Source organism: Haemorhous mexicanus, chromosome 14 (assembly GCF_027477595.1).
Source record: "Haemorhous mexicanus isolate bHaeMex1 chromosome 14, bHaeMex1.pri, whole genome shotgun sequence".
Lineage (NCBI taxonomy): Eukaryota > Metazoa > Chordata > Aves > Passeriformes > Fringillidae > Haemorhous > Haemorhous mexicanus.
The window spans coordinates 8,914,310-8,938,356 of record NC_082354.1 but is presented as its reverse complement, the minus strand read 5'-3'; the positions used below and the strand labels follow the sequence as shown (position 1 = coordinate 8,938,356).

At 42.4% G+C, this 24,047-nt stretch overlaps 1 protein-coding gene across 4 annotated transcripts in view; it reads left to right on the top strand.

Moving 5' to 3' along the window:
* Nucleotides 1–24,047, top strand: part of PAK3 (p21 (RAC1) activated kinase 3) — a 71,684-nt gene that overhangs the window by 38,497 nt on the left and 9,140 nt on the right. For all 4 annotated transcript variants that reach the window (XR_009488322.1, XM_059859735.1, XM_059859736.1 and 1 more), the window contains 12 exons: nucleotides 1,177–1,277; nucleotides 5,869–6,022; nucleotides 7,071–7,108; nucleotides 8,332–8,463; nucleotides 9,060–9,222; nucleotides 13,638–13,701; nucleotides 17,320–17,368; nucleotides 19,013–19,125; nucleotides 19,990–20,107; nucleotides 20,458–20,557; nucleotides 20,987–21,183; nucleotides 22,864–23,001. Coding sequence is in view for 3 of the 4 variants with exons in the window: in XM_059859735.1 (XP_059715718.1) it covers nucleotides 1,177–1,277; nucleotides 5,869–6,022; nucleotides 7,071–7,108; nucleotides 8,332–8,463; nucleotides 9,060–9,222; nucleotides 13,638–13,701; nucleotides 17,320–17,368; nucleotides 19,013–19,125; nucleotides 19,990–20,107; nucleotides 20,458–20,557; nucleotides 20,987–21,183; nucleotides 22,864–23,001 (1,367 nt within the window). In the remaining variant the exon portion in view is untranslated. The remainder of the gene's footprint in view (nucleotides 1–1,176; nucleotides 1,278–5,868; nucleotides 6,023–7,070; nucleotides 7,109–8,331; nucleotides 8,464–9,059; nucleotides 9,223–13,637; nucleotides 13,702–17,319; nucleotides 17,369–19,012; nucleotides 19,126–19,989; nucleotides 20,108–20,457; nucleotides 20,558–20,986; nucleotides 21,184–22,863; nucleotides 23,002–24,047) is intronic.

Here is a 24,047-nt window from a genome sequence, read left to right as displayed (position 1 = left end):
TTCCAAATAGAGTGTAAGTACAAAGAGCAGAGCATCTTTATCTTAAAGGAGGCTGTAGAATAAGAAATATGCAAATAGAGAAATATGCAAAGGTAGAATAAGAAATATGCAAATAGAGGCCTCGTGGAGCTACTGCCTGAGCAAAGACAAACTTGGACTGGGACAGCTGCTGATACATAATGAGCCCAGCCTTGGGTGAGACCCCTAGATGAACTATGGAGCTGGCAAACATAATATTAAAACACTGCAGGAAAGTGAAGACAGCTTCCCTCCGCCTTTATTCCACTCATTCTTTATCAGGGTCAGTAAAACCGGGCTGAAGTGACATTTGTCAGTAGTCAGAAGTGCAGGAGATGGATGACCACCCAGAATGTTACTTTCAAAACGTTGTAAAGAGGGAGGGAGATGAGAAGCAAATGCAGGTTGACTGATTTCAAGTCTGCCTGCTTAAGTAAGATACTCCACACTCTGGGAATACTGGTGGAGTGATTAAAAAAAAAAAAAAATCTAGATACTAATAAAGCCTGCATTTTATGATCATATGTCTTAGTTAATTGAGAGCTCAAAGCTTTTCCAAAGACATTTATGGGATTCTGTTGCTGGGCAGATTCTGTCTTTCCTGAAACAGAGTTGCTGTTTCAGCCTTTTAGTTGGAAGAGGAGTCACCACATGAGCTGCTGGTTATTACAGAACCTGTAGGAAAAAAATGGTTATCTAAAAAAGCCTCTCCTCTGATTAGGCTGATTTTGAAATGGACTCAAACCATGTTGGTGAGCAGACACACATGGTGTGTCCTGTGTGATTTACTTCTGCAGGAACCCACAAAGTCAAATAGGAGTTAGTTTCTAGGTGTGAAAACTCATTGAAAAAAAGAACTGAAAATAGAAATCATACTGGTTTAGAGATAGCCTAAGAAGACTACTGCATTAATAGCTTGCTTTGACAGCAGTCACGTTGGCTGAAAAAAAACCAAAATAAAATAGGACCTTGTAGACTTTCCCTAACAGGGGTTGACAGGCTGGCATTGTGTTAACTAGGTCTGTTTCTCAAGTTGGATGGATGTTAATTGATTTGTTTTCCACTTTTAAAGCACTATTTTGAGCACACCTGATTGTTAAAAGTTTTAAATGAAAAGCTGTTCAGAAAATAAGTGCTTGTTAACATTTTTGCCTCCAGCCAACAAGAAGAAAGAGAAGGAACGTCCTGAGATCTCTCTTCCTTCAGACTTTGAACACACCATTCATGTGGGATTTGATGCCGTCACTGGAGAATTCACAGTAAGTAACTGCTGTATTTCATGCTTACCAGGACTTCTAGTTTCCTGATGGTAAAATAACCTCTTAATGCCAGAAACATCAGATCACAGCAGCCAGGCTGTGAAGAAAGAGACTTTTATTTGTTGGGTTTAGGATTTGGAGTGTTTAACTTGTGATTCAGGCTGCTTTTTTCTTTTTTTCTTTTTCCTCCAAGAATTGTCAGCAGAGTGTCTGTGGGAAATGAAAATTAGGAAGAATGTAGGTGTATGCTTTTACCAGTCCCCCAAGCTGCTACAAGGGTTGGTTATTCAGTGTCTTTGGGAAAGCATAAAAAGCCTCTCCCCCCACCCCCATGCACAGTAGACAACCAGTCTCAAGTACAAAGTCCAGCTGCTCTGCAGGTAACCCTTGGAAACACTCAGAAAGCTGCAGTGCTGTGGAAGTCTATTCATTTTAATTTACTATCCTTCAAAATATGTTTATATACTAGGTGATCAGTGTTTCTAGCCTTTATGTATTAATAAAATAGCTGTCAGCTTTTGCTTCTTGAATATCAACAAAATGTTGGGGAAAACGAATCTGATGGAAGCTCTCTGAAGTGTGCAGGGGGCTTCAGAGCATTTTTTCTCTGATTACTAGTAGGGTACTGAAACCATTGTTCCTTGAAGCTGAGATGGCAGTGACCTTACCTTTTGTTAAGCTGTGGAGGTGAGAGGGAGCATCAGCAACTCTGCTGCCGCCAGTAGTGCCCCATGAGCTGAGTGGTCAGACTGAGCAATCACCATTGTGGACTGTGCTAGTGCTGACTGGCTGCATACACCAAATCGGATGGGACAAATCATTTGCCTGGACAAAGGACGGCTAATTTTCAGAATTTGAACCCTAAATGTGATTTATTCTTAATTTTCTACTTTGATTGCTACTTTTGTTTCACAAAGATGTTTCAGAAAGCTGGAAACTTTGTGTCCTACAGTAGCAGTTGCAACAATAGGAATAACAGTAGAAGAAAAAAAGACACATTTAATTACAGCATGTCTTCAAAGGAGTAGTGAGATTGAATTATCCTTAGTAATTAGGAAGTACAGCTACATTTAAAATAAGTGGACTAGTTAATTAGGATTTTTAAAATAGATGTCATAAAATCTTACTTCAAATTTTATCCTGTGCCAAACCCTAGGGCTTGACTAAATGCATCTTAAAAGCCCAGATGTGGTCATTTTTGATCAGAAGATTTGCATAAAGCTTTTAAAATTGTGTTTTCCCTGCTGTCTGTCCTGATTTTTCCTTTTTTTTCCTCTCTTTCTTTCCCTGTAGCCACTTTATTGTTCAGATTAATCTTCAGTGCAATTCTCCTTATCTTCATATCATATTATGTTACTTTATGCTTTTGTTTCTTTCCTTTTTGTGTTTGCATCACTTCTTGTCTGTCTTCACCTTCCCACTTTCCTTTTTCTTCCCACTGGATGTTCAGCTGTTCTTAATCTATATCCATTCTCCCTTTCAGCCTTCTACCTTTATTCCAGTCCTGTGTTTGAGACTTTTTCCTTCTGACTCCAGGCAAACACAATGGGTCATACTCATTTTCTCTCATAATCTGGTGGTCAGGGTCCTGGTTTGTTCATGTCCCTGCCAGCTGGAACAGAAAGGAGAGACATCAGGCTTAACAAACTTCAGTTTTAAGCACAAGCACTCACTATCTGCATTTCAGGATCAAGGTTTGGATAATTTTGAATGTTGTTATTATCTATCGGTGTTTCAAAACAGTCACTAGCATTAGAGACCTTTTGGTTTTTCTCACTGTCAGATGCCACCAACACAAAGCAAGTCAATTCTACATGGCTAAATAGATCCAGCTTTGTTGCTGTAGCACAGTTTCTTTTTAAATACCTTTTTCCCTTTCCAAACAGTGGACATGAGATGTCTGCTGGTTTGCAATTACACTTGTTCCTGAAGTGTGGAAGTGCAGTACTGCAGTCTGAGAAAGCTGTAACCAATTCAAAACAAACCAAAGGTACAGGTGACTTTCCATGCACAGCTTGCTAGCACAGAGCTTAATGCTGTAGTCCTCAGTGGAGTCCAACATCAATCAAAGGAAGGGAATTTTTGCACCATTAAGAACTAGACATTGGTCCCAGCTAATCCCAGATGCAGGCATTACATTACACAGTACATTAGGCATGTTTGGTTTGTCCCAACCTGGTTAGAACCTGTGTATCAGCTGGGTAGTCATGTGGTTAGTACCTCCTGCAAAGGGACTGCCACTAGCCCATTCCATGTTCTGATATTCCCACTGTCTAGTGGTCACACTGTCTGCCTCTTTCAAAAGTTTGGAAGTGCCATGGGAGCGTCCAGTCAATGTGCAAACGTACGGGGGTTTTTGTTTTGAATTTCTGCAGCTGTCATGCCAGTAGTGCCTGCTCTCCTGGTTATATGCAATGCACTGGGCCATTTTCTGACACCAAACCCTTGCCCCCAGCTGCATCCCCTGATTGCTGTTAGATGCATCCTAATGCACAGTTGCATGGGCTCCTGAGTTCTGGCTTCCAGGCTTCAGCACCAACTTGTGTTGTCCCTCATGAAAAAATGTTACATCTCCATTTCACTGTGCTTGGAGCAATCACATTTGCTAAGAAATAGGGCTTTTAAAGCAGAGAATAAAATTGGTTGGAACTGTTGGGTGGGAGCATGTTGCTAGAGCTCTGTGTTCCTTTATTTGAAAAAGGATTTGCATTTTCTGAATGAAGGGCAGTGTGGTTAGCAGGCCTTTGGGGCGTGTTTTTTGTAAGGCATGCATGTTTGAAACCATTTCCTCTTCCCCAGCTTAGAAGAAAATGTGGTTATGCACCAAACTTTTAAAGCTTCTAGATTATGACATTAGTAAGTGGGAAAAGTTGTGGCTGTAGATCCAAAGAAGTTGCACGTTCCTAATTTAATCAAGCATTTCTTTACAATTGTCCTGATTTTCAGTCTGACACACACAGATTGTTTGTGTTGTGGCAATTCACAGCCTCCCAGATTTCACAATCTGACTTTGACCATCTGCTCTCTTCACTGGTCAAATGGTGATCTCAGGGCTGGAGAATGCCCAAGCCTGGAAAAAACTTTCATAGAGCCATTCAAAAATGGTAATCTGGCTTCAAAACTAGTCAAACAGCAACAGCCCAGATCCTTCTCTTTTTTTTTTTTTTTTCTTTTCTTTTTTTTGGTTTTAAATTGACAGAGGAAAGCACATGTAATTTTTCTAGCCAATTGCCATTAATTCTCAGGAATGTATTTTTATGAGGAGAGAAAAACTGTTTAAAAGTGAAAGGAGGGGGAATGATGCTTCCAAACTTTGGAACAGTTGTGATTTTTCTGTTTTCCTAAATCTGCCTTCCTGTAGCCTGTCTACCACTTGATCTATTTGGTATCCACTTCCTAACTCCCATTTGATTTGAGATGGGACTTGCCCATTCTGGCCCACTGGTTTCCTCCTCCTCCTGCCACCTTCTAAGTTTTCCCACATCCTGTTTTAACTTTCTTTTCTTTCTTTATTTACGTCCATTACAGCCAGATCTCTATGGCTCACAGATGTGCCCAGGGAAGCTCCCAGAGGTGCGTCACAGGCCCCAAGTGCTTCTTTGAGATGTCATAGCACTGCAGCAGCAGGTTGATGTGTGTGCAGTAGATTTGTTGCTTGGCTTTTCCCACTTTTTTTTCATCAATCCTAAACTTTGGAGGCCCATGTCACACATTGTTTTGTGGACAATTTCTGACAAGAAGCTGTATGGAAGTAGATTGGGGTGGCACATTTTTCCTTCAGTGAGCCCTACAATTCGCTGGTCAATGTCAGCTGTGCAGTAAAAGGGGAAATGACATGCTGGAATTATCCTGGATAACTGAAACAAGTTCTCATCAATAGAATTTCAGTGTAGAGCTGGGGCTTTTAGTGATTGGATCGATTTTCAAATTCCACCTCATCCATAAGATGTCCAAGAATTCATCCAAAGCTTTGGATGAACTCTCAGCCTGTTTTATGAATCCCTGGTTTCTGTATGTTTGCAGTAGAGAATCTAGAGGCATCCTTTGCAGCTGTGGTATACCTCAGTGTCATGATTTTGAGAGCTGAAAGGCAGATTCTTTACCCTGCAGTGTTCCCTGGTATACTGAAAATTAGTTGTATCAGGATGGGGTTTATCTTTGAATCAGACAGCAGTGATCATTTCAGCAAAATGTGTTTGCATTCCTAAGCATGAAAAGTCCAGTGTAAAGCTCCTAAAAAACACTGTGTTGTGCACCAGTAGAGAATAGTCTTGTTATGTCTGCCCTGAATCACCAGGCAAACAAGCTTAAGCCTTAAATCATTATTCCATGGAAGAGCAGAGTTGATTTCCAGAGAAGTTTCATCCCCTTTTTTTCCTTTCACAGTCATTACTTTATTTTTATAAAGTTGGGTCCTGGTTTTAGCTAGATTTTTGATAGGGAAGAAATGATTGCATCTAATTTTAACTGTAAGGTGTCAATCAAAATTTCTGCAAGTAATCTTACAGCAAGCATGGGATCTTAGTAAGAACTGTGAGGCTGCAGATTTTAAATACTCTAAACCCACTTTGTTTCCACTTGACGTCTACAGGGCATTCCAGAGCAGTGGGCCAGGCTACTACAGACCTCCAACATAACAAAACTGGAGCAGAAGAAGAACCCACAGGCTGTTCTAGATGTTCTCAAATTTTATGATTCAAAAGAAACAGTTAACAACCAGAAATACATGAGCTTTACATCAGGAGGTAAGTTGATGTCTCCCAACAGAGGAGGTCAGGCTCCAAAATTAGTCAGAGCAAAGTTCAACATTCAAGTTGTCAGGAGGCAAACTGAACCAATTCTTCATTGTGGGATAGTCTGGAAATTAATTCCATTTCTCCTTCCCCCCCCCCCCAAATGTCATTAAAATGGTGACCTTGCTTTGTTGCAGGTTTTCAGAACTAACCATGATTTTGTAAAAAGAATGCCATTAAGATGGCATTAGTTTGGTAGAGTGCCTGTCGACAGCTTCAGCTGAAAAAGGGGGTGTCAGTAGCCAGCAGGGTGCAGACAGCATTTGGAGTGTCACCTGCTGGGGTTCCATTTCCTCCACAGGATGGTCTGTGGCAGTGGAGTCTATCATTTCCTCAGTTTGAAGGTTCAACCGAGACAACTTCCAAAATGTAGAAGCCTCTCAGAAGTCTTTCTGAAAACTGCACTTATCTCCAGGATTACGAGAAAGCATCTTTTTTTCCCCAAATTTCATAGTTAAAGGATTTGACTAATTTGATACTTACTGTGTGCTAAAATAGCAATTCCCTTTGTGGTGAAATTCAGACGTCCTAGCAGTTCAAGTGTGCTCCTGAACCCTGGAGCTGTACTCATGCTTTGTCAGAATAGAGCTGCCATGGCTAAGGGAGGTTTTGAGGAAGCTTTTCTGTGGAAATGTTGTCAGCAAGCTAATGAGAATGAATGCATGCAATTAATTGGGAAAAAAAAAAAAAGACCACAGGAAGAAAGGGAGAAAAAAAGGAGAGAAAGCTGCTTTAGCTCTTGGATGGAACAGAAGCATTGACAGTTAAAGAACAACTTGCGTTTTCTTGACCAAATTTCTATTTACTTTATTTACTGGCAAATAGGCCAAAAAATAGACACAGTCTGGATTTTTGTCCTGTTCTCTTCCTTGCTGTTGTTTTTGAACGGATGGTGTGAAAGAAAAGTGATCTCTAGGTTCGCTTGTTCTGTGGGATTCCCCAAAACAGGCAGGGATTTTTTCTGAACAGCATCTGGTTCATTCTCCTTTGCTCATTGCAGATAAAAGCGCCCATGGATACATAGAAGCCCATCCCTCGGTGAGTGAGAAAGTAACCTTTGATGTTCTTAATGTTTAAGAACTGTGGAGCAAGCCATGAGCTTTCCCTGGCTGATTTATGATTTTCCATTTGAGTTCTTTTTGAAAAGGTGAAAGTCTTGTTTAGCAGACAGAAGATTGCTGGCTGGTTTAGCCATGGTGTATATCATTCACAACAATATGCAACACCACCCAATGAGCCCATTTTAATTTAGTTTTAAAAATTTAGAATGCCATTTCTATCGAGTTTCATGATTTCTCCTTAGTACAGCTGGATATATGACTGAATGTAAATAAGGTTATAATTGATATGTAACTCACTGGAACCATTGAAGGAAAGTTTTAAACAACCATCCTCTCTAATTAATGCTGGATTACAATAGCAATCCCAGAGATGTAGGAGTGACATACACATTAATACTGACCAAATTTATAAGGGTTATTGTTAGTGAATTAAATAGCAAGTGACTGAATGGGGATTTGGCTTTTATTTTAAAGTGTTAAGCAGCTTCATGTGAGGTTTGTGATCACACAGCCAACTGTGTATAATGAAATGAAAATCATCTTTGAATATTCACACTTCAGATTGCAATCAATGCCATTTCCCTTATCTATAATAAAACACACTTCTCAGAGGAAGTGTGGTGTTCACCAGGGCAGAGGAAGCCTTCCCAGTAGCTTTTCCAGTGGATATGAACACCTTGACAGATGCTGTAGTAGTTTTGTCTAGCAAACAGAGGCAGTAGTGAGACAGTCAGCATGACAGCTTTCCAAAATTACAGACTCAGCTCTCCCCTATTTACTCTGTGTTTCCCTTACTGGTATTTCTACTGGACCAAGGGGATGGCATTTTAAAGAGAGTGACAGTCAGATGTGAATATGTTGAATGGTGCCTTTGATTTGTGTCAGTTCTCCAAGTGGCCTGTTATAGCCAGCTTTAAAGCAGGTGGTAAAAACTTCAGATTTTCATTTTTTTGTTTCACCAGCAAATTTGGGATGACATGGTATAACCCCCTGCCTCTGAGCAGCAGGTGGGACTGGTGGAGTTCAATGCACCTATACCTTTAAGTGTTGTGCTGAGTTTAACTTAGAAGTTAGGCCTATAGGAACATGTGCATGCCTAGATTGGCCTCTGATGTCTAGGAAGACTGAGGGTGGAGGTAGCTATCAGAGCTTCAAAGTGCCAGGATAGAGACTGTCACTCACAGCACTGTCTGTCCACAGAGCACAAAAACAGCATCAGAACCTCCTCTGGCTCCCTCTGTGTCTGAAGAAGAGGATGAAGATGATGAAGAGGAGGAAGATGACAATGAACCTCCACCTGTTATCGCCCCACGGCCTGAACACACAAAATCAGTAAGTGCCAGCTTTGGTTAGGTCTGTGTTGGGTGCAGTGCAGAGCTGCAATTTTGTGATCAGACAGACTGAAGGTGCTTGGGTGGAAGTCCTGTCATGACACAGAGCTTCACTCCAGCCACTGACACTGGGAAAATCGGGTTTGAACTTTCACATTTTCATGTCATTTTCCTGGGATTCTGGTGAGGGCCATGGCTTTCTTCTTATATCAGGTAAGAGGTACCATCATGTCCTTTAATGCTACAGGTGTGAAAATGAGCCACTTTGTCCAGCTGTGCAGGCTCCCTGTCAGCCGTGATAGCAATCCAAAGATGCAGTTCATAGCCTGGCAGGATACATAGGACACACTGTCCTCTGGAGGCACCTGCCCCTCTCCATGGACTATATCAGCAAGTCCATGAAAATTGAACATGAAACTGGCCATGAACTTGGAACCTTTCATTTTTGCTTGTTCAGTTTGAGAAGTGGACAGCAAAACCAGTTTTAGAGTCCTGGATGTGGCTGATACGATCTTCCTAAGGGTTTGTACTTGAAGTATGATCTCAGGGGGATTTTTGCCAGCCACTTTTCTGACACAAAATAATTTCTCCTCACAGATCTACACACGCTCTGTTATTGAACCTGCCGCTGCACCAGCACCAGCTAAAGAAGCCACCACTCCCCAGCCTGAAAACTCAAACACAAACACCCTGTACAGAAACACAGACCGGCAGCGGAAAAAATCCAAGATGACAGATGAGGAGATCCTAGAGAAACTGAGTATGTACTGGGTATTTTAAATCTGCCAGAGCAGTGTATTTGCTGCATGTGTCAGCATTAGCTGTACCAAATGTTTCTCGCAGTTTAGTGTCACAGAGTAATTTACAACTCCCTACAGAAACTGTTGTGCTTTAAGGCAGCAAGAGAACACTTGGGGTGTTCCTGCTGCCTCTGAGGGCAGCTGGGACTGGGTTGGGTTTGCCTGAGCTTCCTTCTGTGCTTAAGGCAAAAGCAGAGATTGTTTCTGGTTGAGGAAAAGGCTGTGTCCTAGTGAATGACATAGGGAACTCCTGTGTACTAATGGCCAAATGAAACAGAATGTTTGGGTTCCTAAATTCTCTCTAGACTCCTAACTTCTCATGGTTCATTGGAGTCAAAATACTCTGCAAAAATCTGTTGGGTTTTTGGGTTTTTGTTTGTGGGAGGTTTTTTACTGGTGTGGGATTTTTTACCAGTAGACAACTGCAGCACTAAGCTGGTCCCTTCAGCCACAGTGAGCTTTTTTTGTGACAGTTACACATTTTCCAGGTATTCTCTTGCTATCCTTTTTGTAATTGTTATTGCTCCTCCTACTTCTGCAGTTCGTTTTTGTAAGAATTTTACAGTTTTTTCAGTGAGCTCTCCTTTGGAAGAAGCATCTGCTATATATTCCTCAGATAACATGGCACTTTCTCATGGCTAATTCCCAGCCAGTTAATACTGTCAGAATCCTGACTGTTGGCTCCAACCCCTGTGCACATCATACTCTACTGAAGCACATCAAGCCCTTCCTGATTCTGCAGTGCAACCAATTTAATTTGCTTCTTGCATGTGATAGCTGCCAGTGCAGTGTTCTCAGATTAAATAGTTGGGTTCAGAGCAGAGACAGGTTATTCTCTGTCTACCTTTAATTGTTAGTAAAAAAAGCAGATTGATCTACACCTCCTTCTGTCAGATCACAAAGCCAGTAATGTGTCTTTAATGGAGGCAACTGCTTGTAATAGAGTGCTGTGTGGCTGTAGTTTTTTCTCAGTGGTTGCCATTGCTCAACCTTCTTGTCATACTTGCCCTGCCACTGATGGCTGCTGTGAAGGCACAGGCTGAAGCCTTCCTTAGCTGTGAGATTTCAGCTGCTCACAGAGTTTCCTGCATCCTTACCAGGTTTACATGAATCTCAGTGACATTAGGGAGTATCCAAGGGATAAATTCAATAGCTTTAGCTGAGGGCACAGTGAAATAAATTCCAGAGCAGGTGGTTACCTGCAGATATGTCAGCTTATAGAGAGAGGAATTCTGCTTCTTCAGCTGATGCTAAATGTTTGAGGCAGGCTTCTCCCCCTGAGATCTACAGGTACCCTGCATCCATGAGCTCAAGTATGTCTCTCATTTATTCAAGCTGCTGTATATGCCAGGGTTTTGATTGAGCCCTGGAGTTTTGGGGAGTTATATCTTTAAAATGTTACATGCTTTCATGCTTTTTCTTTCTTAGCAATTTGCTACTAAATGAGCCAGGTCTGAATGTCTGCCTTGGGCAGATTGTGATGTGGGCAATGAAAATATTTTTGTGCTTTCATGAAGCTATCTGAAAACAGGCATGATGCTTTTTTATTAGAGTCTTGAACTAATTATATTTAAGCAGTGTGGTGCTTGTTCTATTTTAACTCACATGACTGCTCCACCTTGCCTACTTCCCTCACAACTCTTTCTATGCTACTTTTAGGAAGATGTCCTCTGCCCTCTTTTATCTAAAATTGCTTTCATAATTCTTTTCTGCTTGAAATAGCTTGAGTTCTTTTAGAGCTTTTAGAGTTTTATTAGTGAGTAAAGACTCTAATATTGAGATAAGATCAAATAAAATTCTGTCTGTAATGAAATCATTATTATGTTCCACTGATAACTATAAAACAGAACTGGCCCAATTCAGCTTTCTTATCCACTTAATTTAGGACTTGATAAAGGAAAGTGCTTAAAGACATCAAAATAGCTGATAGGTTTATCTTTTGTCCAGAGCAGGGAGTGCTTGTCTGAGTAGGAGCTGTGTACCTGTCACTTTGTTGATATTAATGCTGTAATGTTTGATGTACATTGGCTTAAGTACAGGGAACCAGCCACAAACAACTACCTTGGAAAAGCAGCTACTCAAGTCTTGAGGAAAAACTCTAGAAATCTGAACTTCAAAATTAGTGGCAAATTTGGAAAATAATTTTTAAAAATCTTTCTTCTTCAATCCTTCTCTATATTCTTTTCTGAAGTGAATGAACTTCCATGAACTTCTGATATCTGTTCTAGTAGATACACCGTTCCATTAACTTGCTGAAAATAGCACCTAGCCAGGCACTGGCAGCACAGTGTTTTTCCTGTTGTCCAGCCCAGCACAGAATTAGAGCAGTGTTGGATTTACTGCTGCAGAGCTCATGGGGTTGTTAGCCAGAGGGTGTGAGACAGTCCCATGTGGGACAGAGTGGCCCCATCACCCATTGTGGACTTCATGCCACTGACAGCTGAAGATAAACCTTGCCCTACTTGACACCTTCTTGCACATTTGGAGGTGCCAGGCATCTGATGGGAAGGAAAAAAAGCAGTAATTAGGATATTGTGTGTGTGTCTAATGAAGGAGCCAAAATCTGATAGACTCAAACAAATCGAAAGGCTTAATTAAATAAGCAGTACTGGGTTTTCTGGTCTGGTCATTTCCTTGATAGAATGCAAACAATGAAGCCTAAGGTGGTGGCTCAGAGCAAATGTCTTCAAGCTTGGAACATACATTACAGAAATAGTTTAAGAAGATGAGTTCAGAAGAAAAGACTTTGGTGATCTGCAGCTTATTTCCTTTGACTGATCTGGCTGTATCCCTGTATTACAAATACAGACACATATTTGTTTACCTGTGCATCCAGAACAAAACTAGATGATGCACCATTCCCTCTTAGTAGTCACAAACTCCTCTTCCTCCTGTCCAAGCCATTTGTGTGGAACAGAGAGGTCTTCAGCCTCCAAATGGGCATCTGACTGGATGCCTAGCCAGGAATCCTGCCTGCCAGCACAGTAGGAAGACAGGGCACCAGCCCCATCTGGTACACTCCCTGCTAAAGCAATATTGCAGCCCTTGGCAAGAGTGTTAATGGGAGCTGCAGGAGAAGAGGTTTTCTTTGCCCCGCATGCCCACTCCACTTGCCCAGTGCTCTGGGAACGCCAGCCAGGGCTGATGGCAGGGTGAGCCTGCCTACTGCCTGGGATCCCCACACAGTCTCAAGTGCCCTGAAGTGGTCCTGCCCTGCTGTGCCAACCTGCAAGAGTCGGGTGGATTGGTGTGTTGGGAGCCCAAGTGAGGAACCTTCAGAACCTGGTCAACTTTTCATAGTTTCATCTCACTGAAACACATGGCATAAAGCAAAGCTCATTCTGCTTCTCTAGAGCAGGTCTTCACTACAAAATAACTCTTCAGTAGAGAAGAACGTGACTAGAGGACTCTGGGGCTCCCTTCTAGCTGACTTGAAGGAGGGATAGGAGATGAGAAGGTATAAACCTCCTGCTCACAATGTGGAACTTGACCATCCCACTGCTGCAGCATGGAGCTTTTGGGAGGCAGCAGCCCCTTGTTTGATCTGTCTTCTGCATCATATCAGCTGGGCTCAGGATCAGCATCCCTTTGGAGAGCTGTCTGTGTCACACCAGTGCCCCAGGAGCACTGCTGTCCTTGTCACCCACCCTGCTGGTTTCAGGAGAACATGAGCACAGTGTGTGTCTGGTGGTGAGAGGGCGACTCCAGTGTGAGAGGTGGGGCTGTGTCACATTGAAAACCATCAGTGTGGTTCTTGAAATGGTGCAGGGCAGGGATGTCCTCAGAACTTAGCCTGGAAACCAGTGAGGGGGGCTCTGGTTCTGAAACCCCAGCATTCTTGATGGTAAAATGATTTGCTCACTGCAAACATTAAGGCATTCTTTTGACAAACTGCTGAAAGGTCGAGATGATCTCCTCCTCTCCTGGAAGCACTTGCAATACTCTTCCTGTTCCAAAAATAGCACCTGTTCATAAAAAGGTGAACACAAGGTACATTTAATCTTCAGAAGTAGTAAACCTTTTGTTGAATCACAGTGTGTTTATTCCCAAGAAAATACAGGCACTGATGTTCCAGCTTTCCTTAATGTTTGTAGAGAACAAACACTTGCATTTGTGCCTCTTGTTTTCTGATCTCTGTCTGTTCTGAATGTTTCTCCTTGTGTTTAGTTTCTTGTCAGGGTAACCCTAAAGGACTGTAGCAAATCAGTGTTTATGGAGGCCATCTGTGCTGTGGAGCTGCCTCTGATATTGCTGTTCTTGTTACCCAACTGACCACAAATGGCTCAAAGCCCCAGACAGTGGGGCTGCATTTCAGATCTGCTGGGAGGTGAAATCTCTGGTTTGAAGTGAGAATCTTGCATTTTGTTTCTTTCAGGGAGCATTGTAAGCGTGGGAGATCCCAAGAAGAAATACACTCGATTTGAAAAAATTGGCCAAGGGTAAGTCATATCCCAGTTACTTGTGCAAAACCATGGGCCAGCATGAAGATAGGCAGGCTCCAAACATGTTCAGATATGATCAGGTTTAGATCCTCCTGTCTCTCAGTACTGATCAGAATTTATAACTGTGATCAAAAGTAATTGAAAGGCAGCTTGATGCTGACAGAATCTCATCTGCAGCAAGGAGAAAGGCCTGAAAGATCTCTTGTCCCTCAAGTGTGTGGCTCTTGTTTGCTTATTCTCTTAGGAGAAATCATTTTTGTATGTCTCAAAATAATATGACCATGCTGAAGAAAGGAGAAAAAACATTACCTAAAAGAGTAACTTACCAGCTGATAGCTGTAAGCTGATGGCTCTCAGTAATATTTATTTCAAATATTTGCTTTTAACAATATTCACTGGTCAGGCTTATAACCACATAGTTTAGAAATTGAAACCAGAGATTAAATAATAAGCTTTTTTTTTTTAACACGGGTTGTAAAACCCAAAAATTCAGTAATAGACACAGTGCTAATACACTTCAGAGGAAAATACATCATCTGCCTCATGGCAGATCCCTTGTGGATCCTGCAGGTTCTAGGCATTTATTGAAAATAACCACCCAAGCCATTCCCTTTTGAAACCCAGCTTTGCTAACTGTAAATTGGATCAATTTGAAATATTTCCTATGTGAGGAAGCAAGAACAAAAGAACTTACCTCAAAATTAGGTGTCTGACTTGCATTTTAAATGTGGACTGCCTGCACCATTGGTGTTTCCTTGGCAGTGTTGTACCAGGAGGACTGGCACCATCTGTGTAACGCCAGGACACTGCTGGCAGTGTAGGACAGAAGCTGTTTACTGGCATCAGGAGATATTTTTCTGCCTTAACTGTTGTGAGGTCTGAGCTCAGAGTAGCCTGTTGCTAACCTGGAATAGTTAATGTACTGCAATAAGGCTGACACACCCTTTCTCTGGCAGGTTTTATCTTAGATTTCTATGATTTGGTAGGGCCCTTGGGGGAAGGTTTTTATGCTCCATTCATTGTATAAAAATCCTTTCTCAAATTCCTACTTGCTTCCTATCCAAAGCTTAAGTTCTTACTGTCATTTGTAAAATGTCAGTGGAAACTTCAAGCTGTGCCTGTCTCTTAGAAAAGGGGTGTCAGCTGAACAAGTGAGAGCAGAATAAACATGTGTGTGAAGCAGATTATTGCTGTCACTGTGAGAATGTGACCATCACCCTCACCTGGGAGTGAGCTTGTACAAAGGTGCCTTGACAACTGGTGGAAAGACAAGTGGCTGGTATGTGGCCTAAAAGGGTATCTAAATGGATTTCCTCCAGCTTTTAGTACAGCCTGAAGATTGCATAGCCTCCTTGGAGAGGAGTGTGCTGCCATAACTAACTCATGCCTCTAACACTGCTGGCCAACTTACCGTATTAGGAAAAGGTCCTAAAGAGAAAGATCATCAGAAAGGTAATCAAACAGGATGATCAGGAGCACCTAAAGCCACTGCATGGCTGGGGTTTGGGTGTCTGCAGCAGTGCTGGGCTGTGGCACTGCCTTGGCAGGTGATTTGCTGAGTTAATGCAGGTGCCAGTTCCTGAGCTGCCACCTCTGCAGTGAGTTGGGTACAGCTTTGCCAAAGGCAAGTGTTGTGGTGTTGGAAGTGAGCAGGTTTTTAGTAGCTGCTACTCAGAGCAAGGCAGGGAGAGGTGTGGCTGCTCAGAGAGCTGCAGGTAGAGAGCAGCTGCTTATGTGAGGAAAAGCAACTGGCTGGCACATTGCACTTCATGGCTTCATACAGCTGGGAAGTTACTGTGATGGTTTTACAGCCACTTTGCAGTGAACAGTAGTCAGCAGGCCTGTGCTGCAGAACAGGTCAGTGCTGAGTCCCTGTTTTGTCCTCTGTCTCCAGCTGAGGACTGAAAATGTTGCTGACACCAGAGGAAACTTAGTTTTAACTAGGACTTGATAAAGAGGTTGTGTTTGCTCAAGCAGTGTTAGCTCTTGAAGCAAGACAAATTAGTATGGAGCCATGAGCAGCCTGGTGAGTCCTGCACTGCATCACAGTGACACAGATCTAATGGTGAGTCCTGGCACTTGCCTAACTGCAGTAAAGACCAGGCTGCAGAACAGATTAAAAGTTACTGGTCAGAAATGTGTTACTTAGAAGTAAAAGTTTGTAATGCAGACTTGCAAAGCCTTTGCAATTAATTCACAGCTTTACTTAAATTACCTTTATCTAAACTCCTCACAAGTAGGAGGCCTGGAGCATTCCAAAAGCATTCTCATTTCAGGAGCTGTTTTGAAATAAAGCCTGATACAACTTTGCTCAGGAGAATCATCACAGTGTTAGCAATTCTGAATAAATGTTGTTGTCTTCTTATAAAAACAAATTGAATTAATCTTGTCAATTAGTCATAGGAAAATGCATTTGCCTTTATATTAAAAGAATGCATAGCATGCCCAGTGAGAATATTGCTCTCAATGCAGACATAAGGTCTCTGTTGAATTAAACTGCTTCTGAAATATTTCAGCCTGCAGGTAAACAAACAAGCCAGGGGATCATGTGAGAAGAAGCAAACACATTTTGGCACTTTCAATCACTGGGACACTTGCAGGATGCGCATTCCTGCTTGTGAGAATTCCCTCCCTGGCTCTCCACTGCCTCACTGCTCCTGCAGACATGGGCTTCTTTAGTGATGGCAGTGCAAAGCTGTGGTTTAGCTCAGAAGGAAGGCTTTTCAAGCCCCTAGATGCTTTGAAACCCAAAGGAATTGCCTCTGACTGGGGCATTTTCAGCCCTTTATGTCATTATGGGGAAGAACATCTTTGAAGGACAGGCAGATGGCAAACCAAACCCTACCCTGTCTAGTCTGCAGGTCAGCACACTATTTATTTCTGGTGGCTCTACAGCACAACCTCTGTGTGCCACAGAAGCAACACATGGGCACCATGAAGCGTCCTTCACATGTTAGGTGCACTCAACAGAAGCAGCTGCCTACGGTTCTTGACACACAAAAAAACTCTCTAAGTCTCTTCTGTTCTGAGTCCTCAATTTGTGTGTGAAATAATAGATACCTTAACCTGCTCTAGCTGTGACCTTGCAGGATGGCTGGAAAATTGTTTACTTGCATGCTGCAGAAAGCTGTATTTAGATCTTCTCCTCCAATGGCTGTCATATGTTCAGGGTTCTCAGAGTGACTGTGTGACATTGCCTGAGTTTGGCAGATGGATTCAATTTAAAGGTGTGAGAAGGCCCAACTGGATTGTGTGTTACATTTCATGGAAAAAACACACTCACAGACACACAAAGAAAAAGGGGGAAAAAACTAAATTCACCACAGCAAAATGGATAAGAATTGAACATACTATTTTCCAGTTTTTGTAGACACCCCCACTTAGGTTTTGAATTAGGATAATGTGATGTGTACACTGGACATTTGCACCAGCCCTTCTTCATGTTGGACCCCAGTTTTCTCTGCATAGCAGAGGGCTGGTGGGCTGCCATGCTGTTGGCTGAGGAGTGAGTGAACCCTTATAAACACTCCAGGCAACAGAGTTCTCCTGTCTGGGCTGGCTTTTACTTCCAGGGACTAAAGTGTTTCTCAGTTTCTCGTGCTGTTTTGTTTCTAGGGCTTCAGGAACTGTTTATACAGCGATTGACATCGCCACAGGACAAGAGGTGAGTGTCAAAAATCCCAGCAGATGCTGCAGCTCTTGAGTGCTTTCCCCTCTGCTGTGGCTGGAACTTTGGGTGGCCAGTAGAGCTTTCCTGCAAAGGCTGTTCCTCTGAAGCATGGACAAATGTCAACTGGCAAAATCCATCTTTGCTGTCTTCAGCTTTTCAGTGAAAGGTCTTTAAGGGCAGTGTGGTTCTGTGCCTCAGAACTGAACACTTACTGTGGCCATATGCTTTCCAGCAACACTGGATCTGAGGTTTTCATAAATGCCTAAAAAGGTGCCTGTGGATTCCTAGAATCAATAAGAGCCTTGGTACTCTCTCTGCTTGGCTGAATGCTTCACCCATAGCTTTTAAGTCCAATTTTAAGAGATGAATTTTTTTACTTTCTCTGTCTTCAGAACAGATTGGTGCTCTCCACAGTATTGTTGATCCCACCCTGGTACCATGTTACATTATCCCTGAATGTTTTTTTTAATGGAGAGAAATCTGCTAAGAAATCCCAACAAGCTTTTGTGCCAATAAAAAGTAGATAATTTTTATTGCCAGTATAAATGTATTGGTTAAGAAATTGTTCTGTCTCTGTTCCCCATTGGGCATAAAGTTGTGCTTTTCAGAGAATGTTGGTCTAGACATACAATTTAACTGTACCTTTATACCATAAAATCTGCCTGTGCATGTGCCACAGACTGGTTAGCAATGCAGCTTGTAAAATCAAAAGATCTGTTGTGATTAGAGGCCTTGGGAGAACTCTGGAGGTGACCACATTCTCCTGTTGCTGTGAGGAATAAATAGCTTTGTTACATTGCTTGAGTTCTGAAAGAATTTGTCCATAGTACTGCCAGAAAAAGGAGGGCAGTGGTATCTGAGAAGGACATGGTCTCACTCATAATTACTGAATCTGTTAAGGCATCCACGAGCTGAAGGCAACTGCCATCATTCAGGCCCTGTTTATCTCAATCCCAGGTTCAGACACTTGTAGGATTTGCCATTTGTTCCATCATGTGTTTGGTCATAAAGTATAATGCAAGACATAATTAAGGAGAAATCATGTATTGGACTCAGTTTTGTTTTTCAGTCCTGCTGCAGTCAGTTGTGTTTTGGTCTGGTCTCAGTGACAGCCCATTACAGTGATCATATTAGTGAAAAACAGACGAGGTCATGTCTCAGGGAATCCTGCTGCTCTTTGGAGATCCAGCTTCAGATACCTGATCTCTTCTCTGGCTCTGAGAAGAGATTCAGATCTGAATCCTACTGGTGGTTCCTTATACACCTGCCATGCTGCATTAGGTAACCACACTTAAATTGGGGTTTCCAAGGGGTCTAAATGTCCTAAGCCTTCCTTATAACCTTGGGCATATCCATAAAATACCAGTGCATTGGTTATTTCTTTTTAGACCCTGACAATAACTGCAAACTGTGTTCAAGAGTGTTCTTTAGAGGAGCAAATGAAAATTACAGAAGTTGGGAAATGCTAGGATTGTTATTTTTCTTGTGGAATAGCATCTGTAATGTATGTCTGTGTTTGCTTTGTTATGTAATCAAGAATAGCAAGTGATACAATCAAAAATGTAACTGTCCACTGCATATTCACTCTGATCTTGTGCAACAGACTACTCAGGTTAATGGTTTTTAATGTCATTTTAGGTGGCCATAAAGCAAATGAATCTCCAACAGCAGCCCAAAAAGGAGCTAATTATCAATGAAATCCTGGTCATGAGGGAAAATAAGAATCCCAATATTGTTAACTATTTAGACAGGTAAGTTGTTCTGGTATTATCATGTGAATGTTTGTTTATACACTGCAGGCCGAAGGTTAAAAAACCCCTTTGATCACTGCAGAACATGGAGCTCTTTATTCTTTCTCTACTCATCTCCAGTGGATTGGAGGAGATTGCATTGGCTTTGCATTAGTATTTTCTGGCACACATAGTTTGAAGTCTGTTTTCAAAAACCTGGCCAGCCACATCTTACTAAAACAGCAGTCTGTCAGCTCCATGTTCCAGGTATTTCCTTGGTTTTTGTTGTTCTGGGGTTTGTTTTTTTCAAAATTGATCAGATTTTCTGTCTTGCACTAAGTGCTGACAAGAAATTCTTTCCTAGAAATTCTTTCCTTTGGGTGGTTTCTAGTATTTTCTATTGCTGGGGATGCCAGGAAGACTAAGTTCTTGTTTCCAGAAACACCTAATTTGACAGTTTTTTAATGGCCTTTGCTGTTTCTGAATGTATGTTTTGCAAGGTTTTCCAAACATTGGACCAACTTCTGTCCTCAGTGGTGCACACCCTCCTCCCATGGATAAGTTAGAAAGTTATGTTGCCTCATTCCTGCAGTTAGTGCTGGAATTCATGAGTTAAGATGATGAGCTAGCTGGTGGCATGTGTCCTGATTCCAGATTTATCTTTGCTTGCTTATCTTACTAAAGAACATTTTTCCCTTGCTTGTCACCTAAGATATTTCCTTTTCCCACTGTGCAGATTCCAAGAGCTCTGTAGCCTAGAAGGAATGTCCTTTTCACTTTATTCTGTCTTCATTTGCAAGTGACCTGGAGACAAGAATCAGATTGTGATTATTCATTAGTTGGGCTATGCACATGCATCTCCACAGCATTGTTTTCTCCTTTCAGCTACCTTGTTGGTGATGAGCTGTGGGTGGTGATGGAGTACTTGGCTGGAGGCTCTTTAACCGATGTTGTCACCGAGACCTGTATGGATGAAGGACAGATTGCTGCTGTCTGTCGGGAGGTGAGGGATCCCACTTGTGCTTCTGTTTGCATGGACAAGGTGATGCTTCTGCTTCTGTGGTGTTGCCATTATATGGAAAAGAAAGAGTAGATCCACTGCAGCAGCAGTCATTCTGTCTGTGTTTGCAGGGGACGGCCTGTAGCAACAATTGATGTTTCTCTTTCAAAAGCTAGTATGTGCCTTCCCCTAGAAAGAAGTGTTGAGGCAGCAAGCTCTTCCCTTGGCTGCACTGTGTTCTGCCATTCCTCATCATTCCCCTAGAAAGGAAATCTCATAAAACCATTTCCTGTCTCGTGTGATGAAATCAGGTCATGAATTTTTACTATTACATTCCTTTTTTCTCTTATCAGTGCCTGCAAGCCCTGGATTTCCTTCATTCCAACCAAGTGATCCACAGAGACATCAAAAGCGACAATATTCTTCTTGGGATGGACGGATCTGTCAAATTGAGTAGGTATTCTTGGTCACATGCAGCATTCCTGGATGTGGGGTGGGGGATTCCTTTTGAGTGACAGCCAGTTCTCCAAAGGTGGTGCTGATGGGAGCAGCTGGACCCCTGCTGTGAGGGCACAGCTGCAATGTGCAGTAAGGTCCAGAGAGAACAGGGTGTCAGGAGTGGCTTTGCTTTGTGTATGGCCCTTCCAGAGTGGAGGGACTTAGAGTCAAAGCTTCAAGTGATTAAGTAAAAACCAGTGGATGAAACATGAGGGTTTCTTGAAGTGGCCAATTCCACGTTACCTTGGCTACAGCCCTGAGGAAGTGCAGCATGGCTACTTTTCCAGCTGGATTCCACAGTGCACTCTCAGACTTAAAGGGGGGGTTCTTTTGCTTGGTTTTGTAATTCAAGCTGGCTTTAACAGTATTTGTTTTTCTCCTCAGCTGATTTTGGCTTCTGTGCTCAGATCACCCCTGAGCAGAGTAAACGGAGCACAATGGTGGGGACTCCTTACTGGATGGCACCAGAAGTTGTAACAAGAAAAGCATATGGCCCCAAGGTGGACATCTGGTCACTTGGGATCATGGCAATAGAAATGGTGGAAGGAGAGCCTCCTTACCTTAACGAAAATCCTCTCAGGGTAGGGTGAAATATCAGATACTGTTGTCTTTTTAATTTGTGCCATGCTTTGTCTTCCATGAGATAAAATGCCATTCACATCAGCTTGAACTAGTTCTACAAAGGCCCACTTCTAAAAATGTTCCTACAGCACATCAGCATCCGCTGTAGCTTTGATTGCATCACTGTGAGAAGCTCAGGGGCAAAGTGACATGGACCTGTTGCAGAAACTTGCCGCTTCGGCCTTCAGCGATGCTTGAAATTTCTCATGCCCTTTTGGAACTCTCTTTGAGCTGTATCTCCAAATGACAAAAATTTTTAGGTGCCATACTTCTCCAGTTGGGGAGTTTTTATGATGAGCATTGGAGCTGTACCTGCAGGCACAGGTGGCCTGGGGTTTTTGGTTCCAGACACACATGTGGAGTGTTGCACACTGTACCAGCAGAGACCTTTGCACATCACAGTTTTGCTTCTGTTTCCTGTGAACCCACATTTCACTTGCAAAAAATGCAGTTGCCTTGTATAAGGCAGTAAAAGCAGGTGAAGAGAATCAACGTTGTTGATCTGGATGCAGAAAATTCCCTGCTTCCTTAATCTGAAATGTTGATTAGGACTCCTCAAGAAGCTTTAGGTCAGCTGTTATAAAGATAACTGGATTTCCTATTTCTGACCAAATTCACAGTCAGATATACTTGAGATCTGTGTAAGAGGTCTCAGCTGCCTCCAAACAGAAGAGCTTATAAAGCAAGACTGCTTTTTACAGCACAAATTTTTAGCTGATAGCGCACACTAGTTGTTGGATTTCTTGTAATATATAGTGAACGTTTTTCTTTCCTAGCCCAGGCCACTTTCTCGATGTCACTAAGCCTTCAGTAGTCCAGCTGCCAAAACCTCCTATTTCCTGCCTGGCAGTTTCTGGGATGGGGATGTCTTTAATGCATTTACTTGAGTATTAAAATTAGTGGAGGGTTACCATAGGGATGGAATTACTCCTTTTTCTGATGAGACTATTAAAAGTTTTACGACATAAGTGAAGCTGATTCCAAATTTAGAGACTGCTGAAAGATAGTTGAAGGTGAGTCCTGTCTGCCCAGTTATGCCTTTTCATCATAATATATTTGTGCATGCAACTTGACCTGTCTGTTGAACACGAGACTGCAAATGTTTCTGGTTTTTTATCCAAAGTATAAGCTGATGGATTTCTTCTTCTTTTTTATCCAGTAACCATTTTTTATCAAGAACAGAGCAAAAAACTTTATTAATTTTGTTTTATGGAAGCCATACTTTAGGGACCAGTGAGCACTGCACAGATGCATTTTGTGTGATAATCCTTTGAAATAATATATTTAGACTGCACTGACTCTTTAAAATGGCCTGTGAAGCTGTGTCAACACTTGGAGAAGTAAAATATGCAGATGTGGTTCCTTCTAACCAAGACAGGCAATGAAATCATCTGTCAAGGCAAGATCATTTTGATACTGGAATAGCTGTGACTGCATCAGGTTTTGTGGTTTTTTTTTTTGTTTTTTTTTTTTTTTTGTTTTTTTTTGTTTTGTTGTTGTTGTTGTTCTTGATATATGAAAGTCATCTCCAGCCCTCTGCAAGGAAAGAAACTGCCAGTGGAGATTGGAACTTAAAAATAGGGGGTGTGTGAGTATTTCTGGGTATGAATGAAACAGTCTTCTGTTTGCTTTGTCTGCAGGCACTGTATCTGATAGCTACAAACGGGACACCGGAGCTGCAGAACCCAGAGCGACTCTCGGCCGTGTTCCGAGACTTCCTTAACTGCTGCCTGGAGATGGACGTGGACAGGCGAGGGTCTGCCAAGGAACTCCTGCAGGTAGGATGGGGAGCAACTGCAGCTGAAACAGATGTCCAGAGGATCAGTTTTCTTGTCAAATAAAGGCATCAGGTGGCTCCCCCAAATATTAATCCCAGTCTTGGTGCTTTCAAATGAAAACTGAGTCCTATAATGGTTTGGGTTGGAAGAGACCTTTAAAGGTCATCTAGTCTGACTGAGCTGGGATCTCTTAAACTAGGTCATGTTGCTCAGAGCCCCATCTGACCTGACCTTGAATGCTTCCAGAGATGGACTTCCACCTACAACATCCCTGGGCAACCTGTACCGGTGTTTCACCACTCTCGTTGTAAACAATTTCTTAATTAGATCAAATCTAAATTGATCGTCTTTGGGTCAAAAACCAGTCCCTCTTGATCTGTTGCAACATGCCCTCCTAAAAAATGTGTCCTCAACTTACTTAGCAAGCCCCCTTGAAGTATTAGAGAGTTGCAAGGTGAGGTCTCCCCAGGACTGCCCTTCTACAGGCTGAACAAGCCCAGCTCTCTCAGCCTTTCCTCAGAGGAGATATTTTCTGTCTCCTGGTCATTTCTGTGGCTCTGTTTTGTACTTTTGGGAGTAAATTCAGTTTTAATTTTTGACAAAAGAACTGAAGTAGAATGATACCAGGTACAGAGGCCTGATAATGGTGTTGGTGGGAGAGGAACCCAGTAAAAGCAGTCCCAGCCAAGCTGACAGAGATTTGGCTGTGGGAAGGAGGAGGCTGTGGGGAGATCACCGTGAGCCTCAGAGAGGCCCCAGCTTGTCCCTCCTGCTCCTGTCATAGAGGTCTCTGCCACTAAGCTCCATTTTTAGAGGTTTCTGCCACCCAAAACAGGTAAAGCTGATCAGGACTTGTCCCAACCCTGTTTGCTTCCTGGCACAGTCAAGATGTTTGAGGTTTGCTGCCAGGTTTTGTGGCAGAGAGAGAGCTGCAGAATATGCCATTTGACTGTCCCTGCTGGGAAGGAAGGTGCCAGCCAGCACAGAAGGGCCAGGGAATGGAAAGATTGGCTCTCAGGGAGAGCAGTGTCTGAGCTGAGTCCATC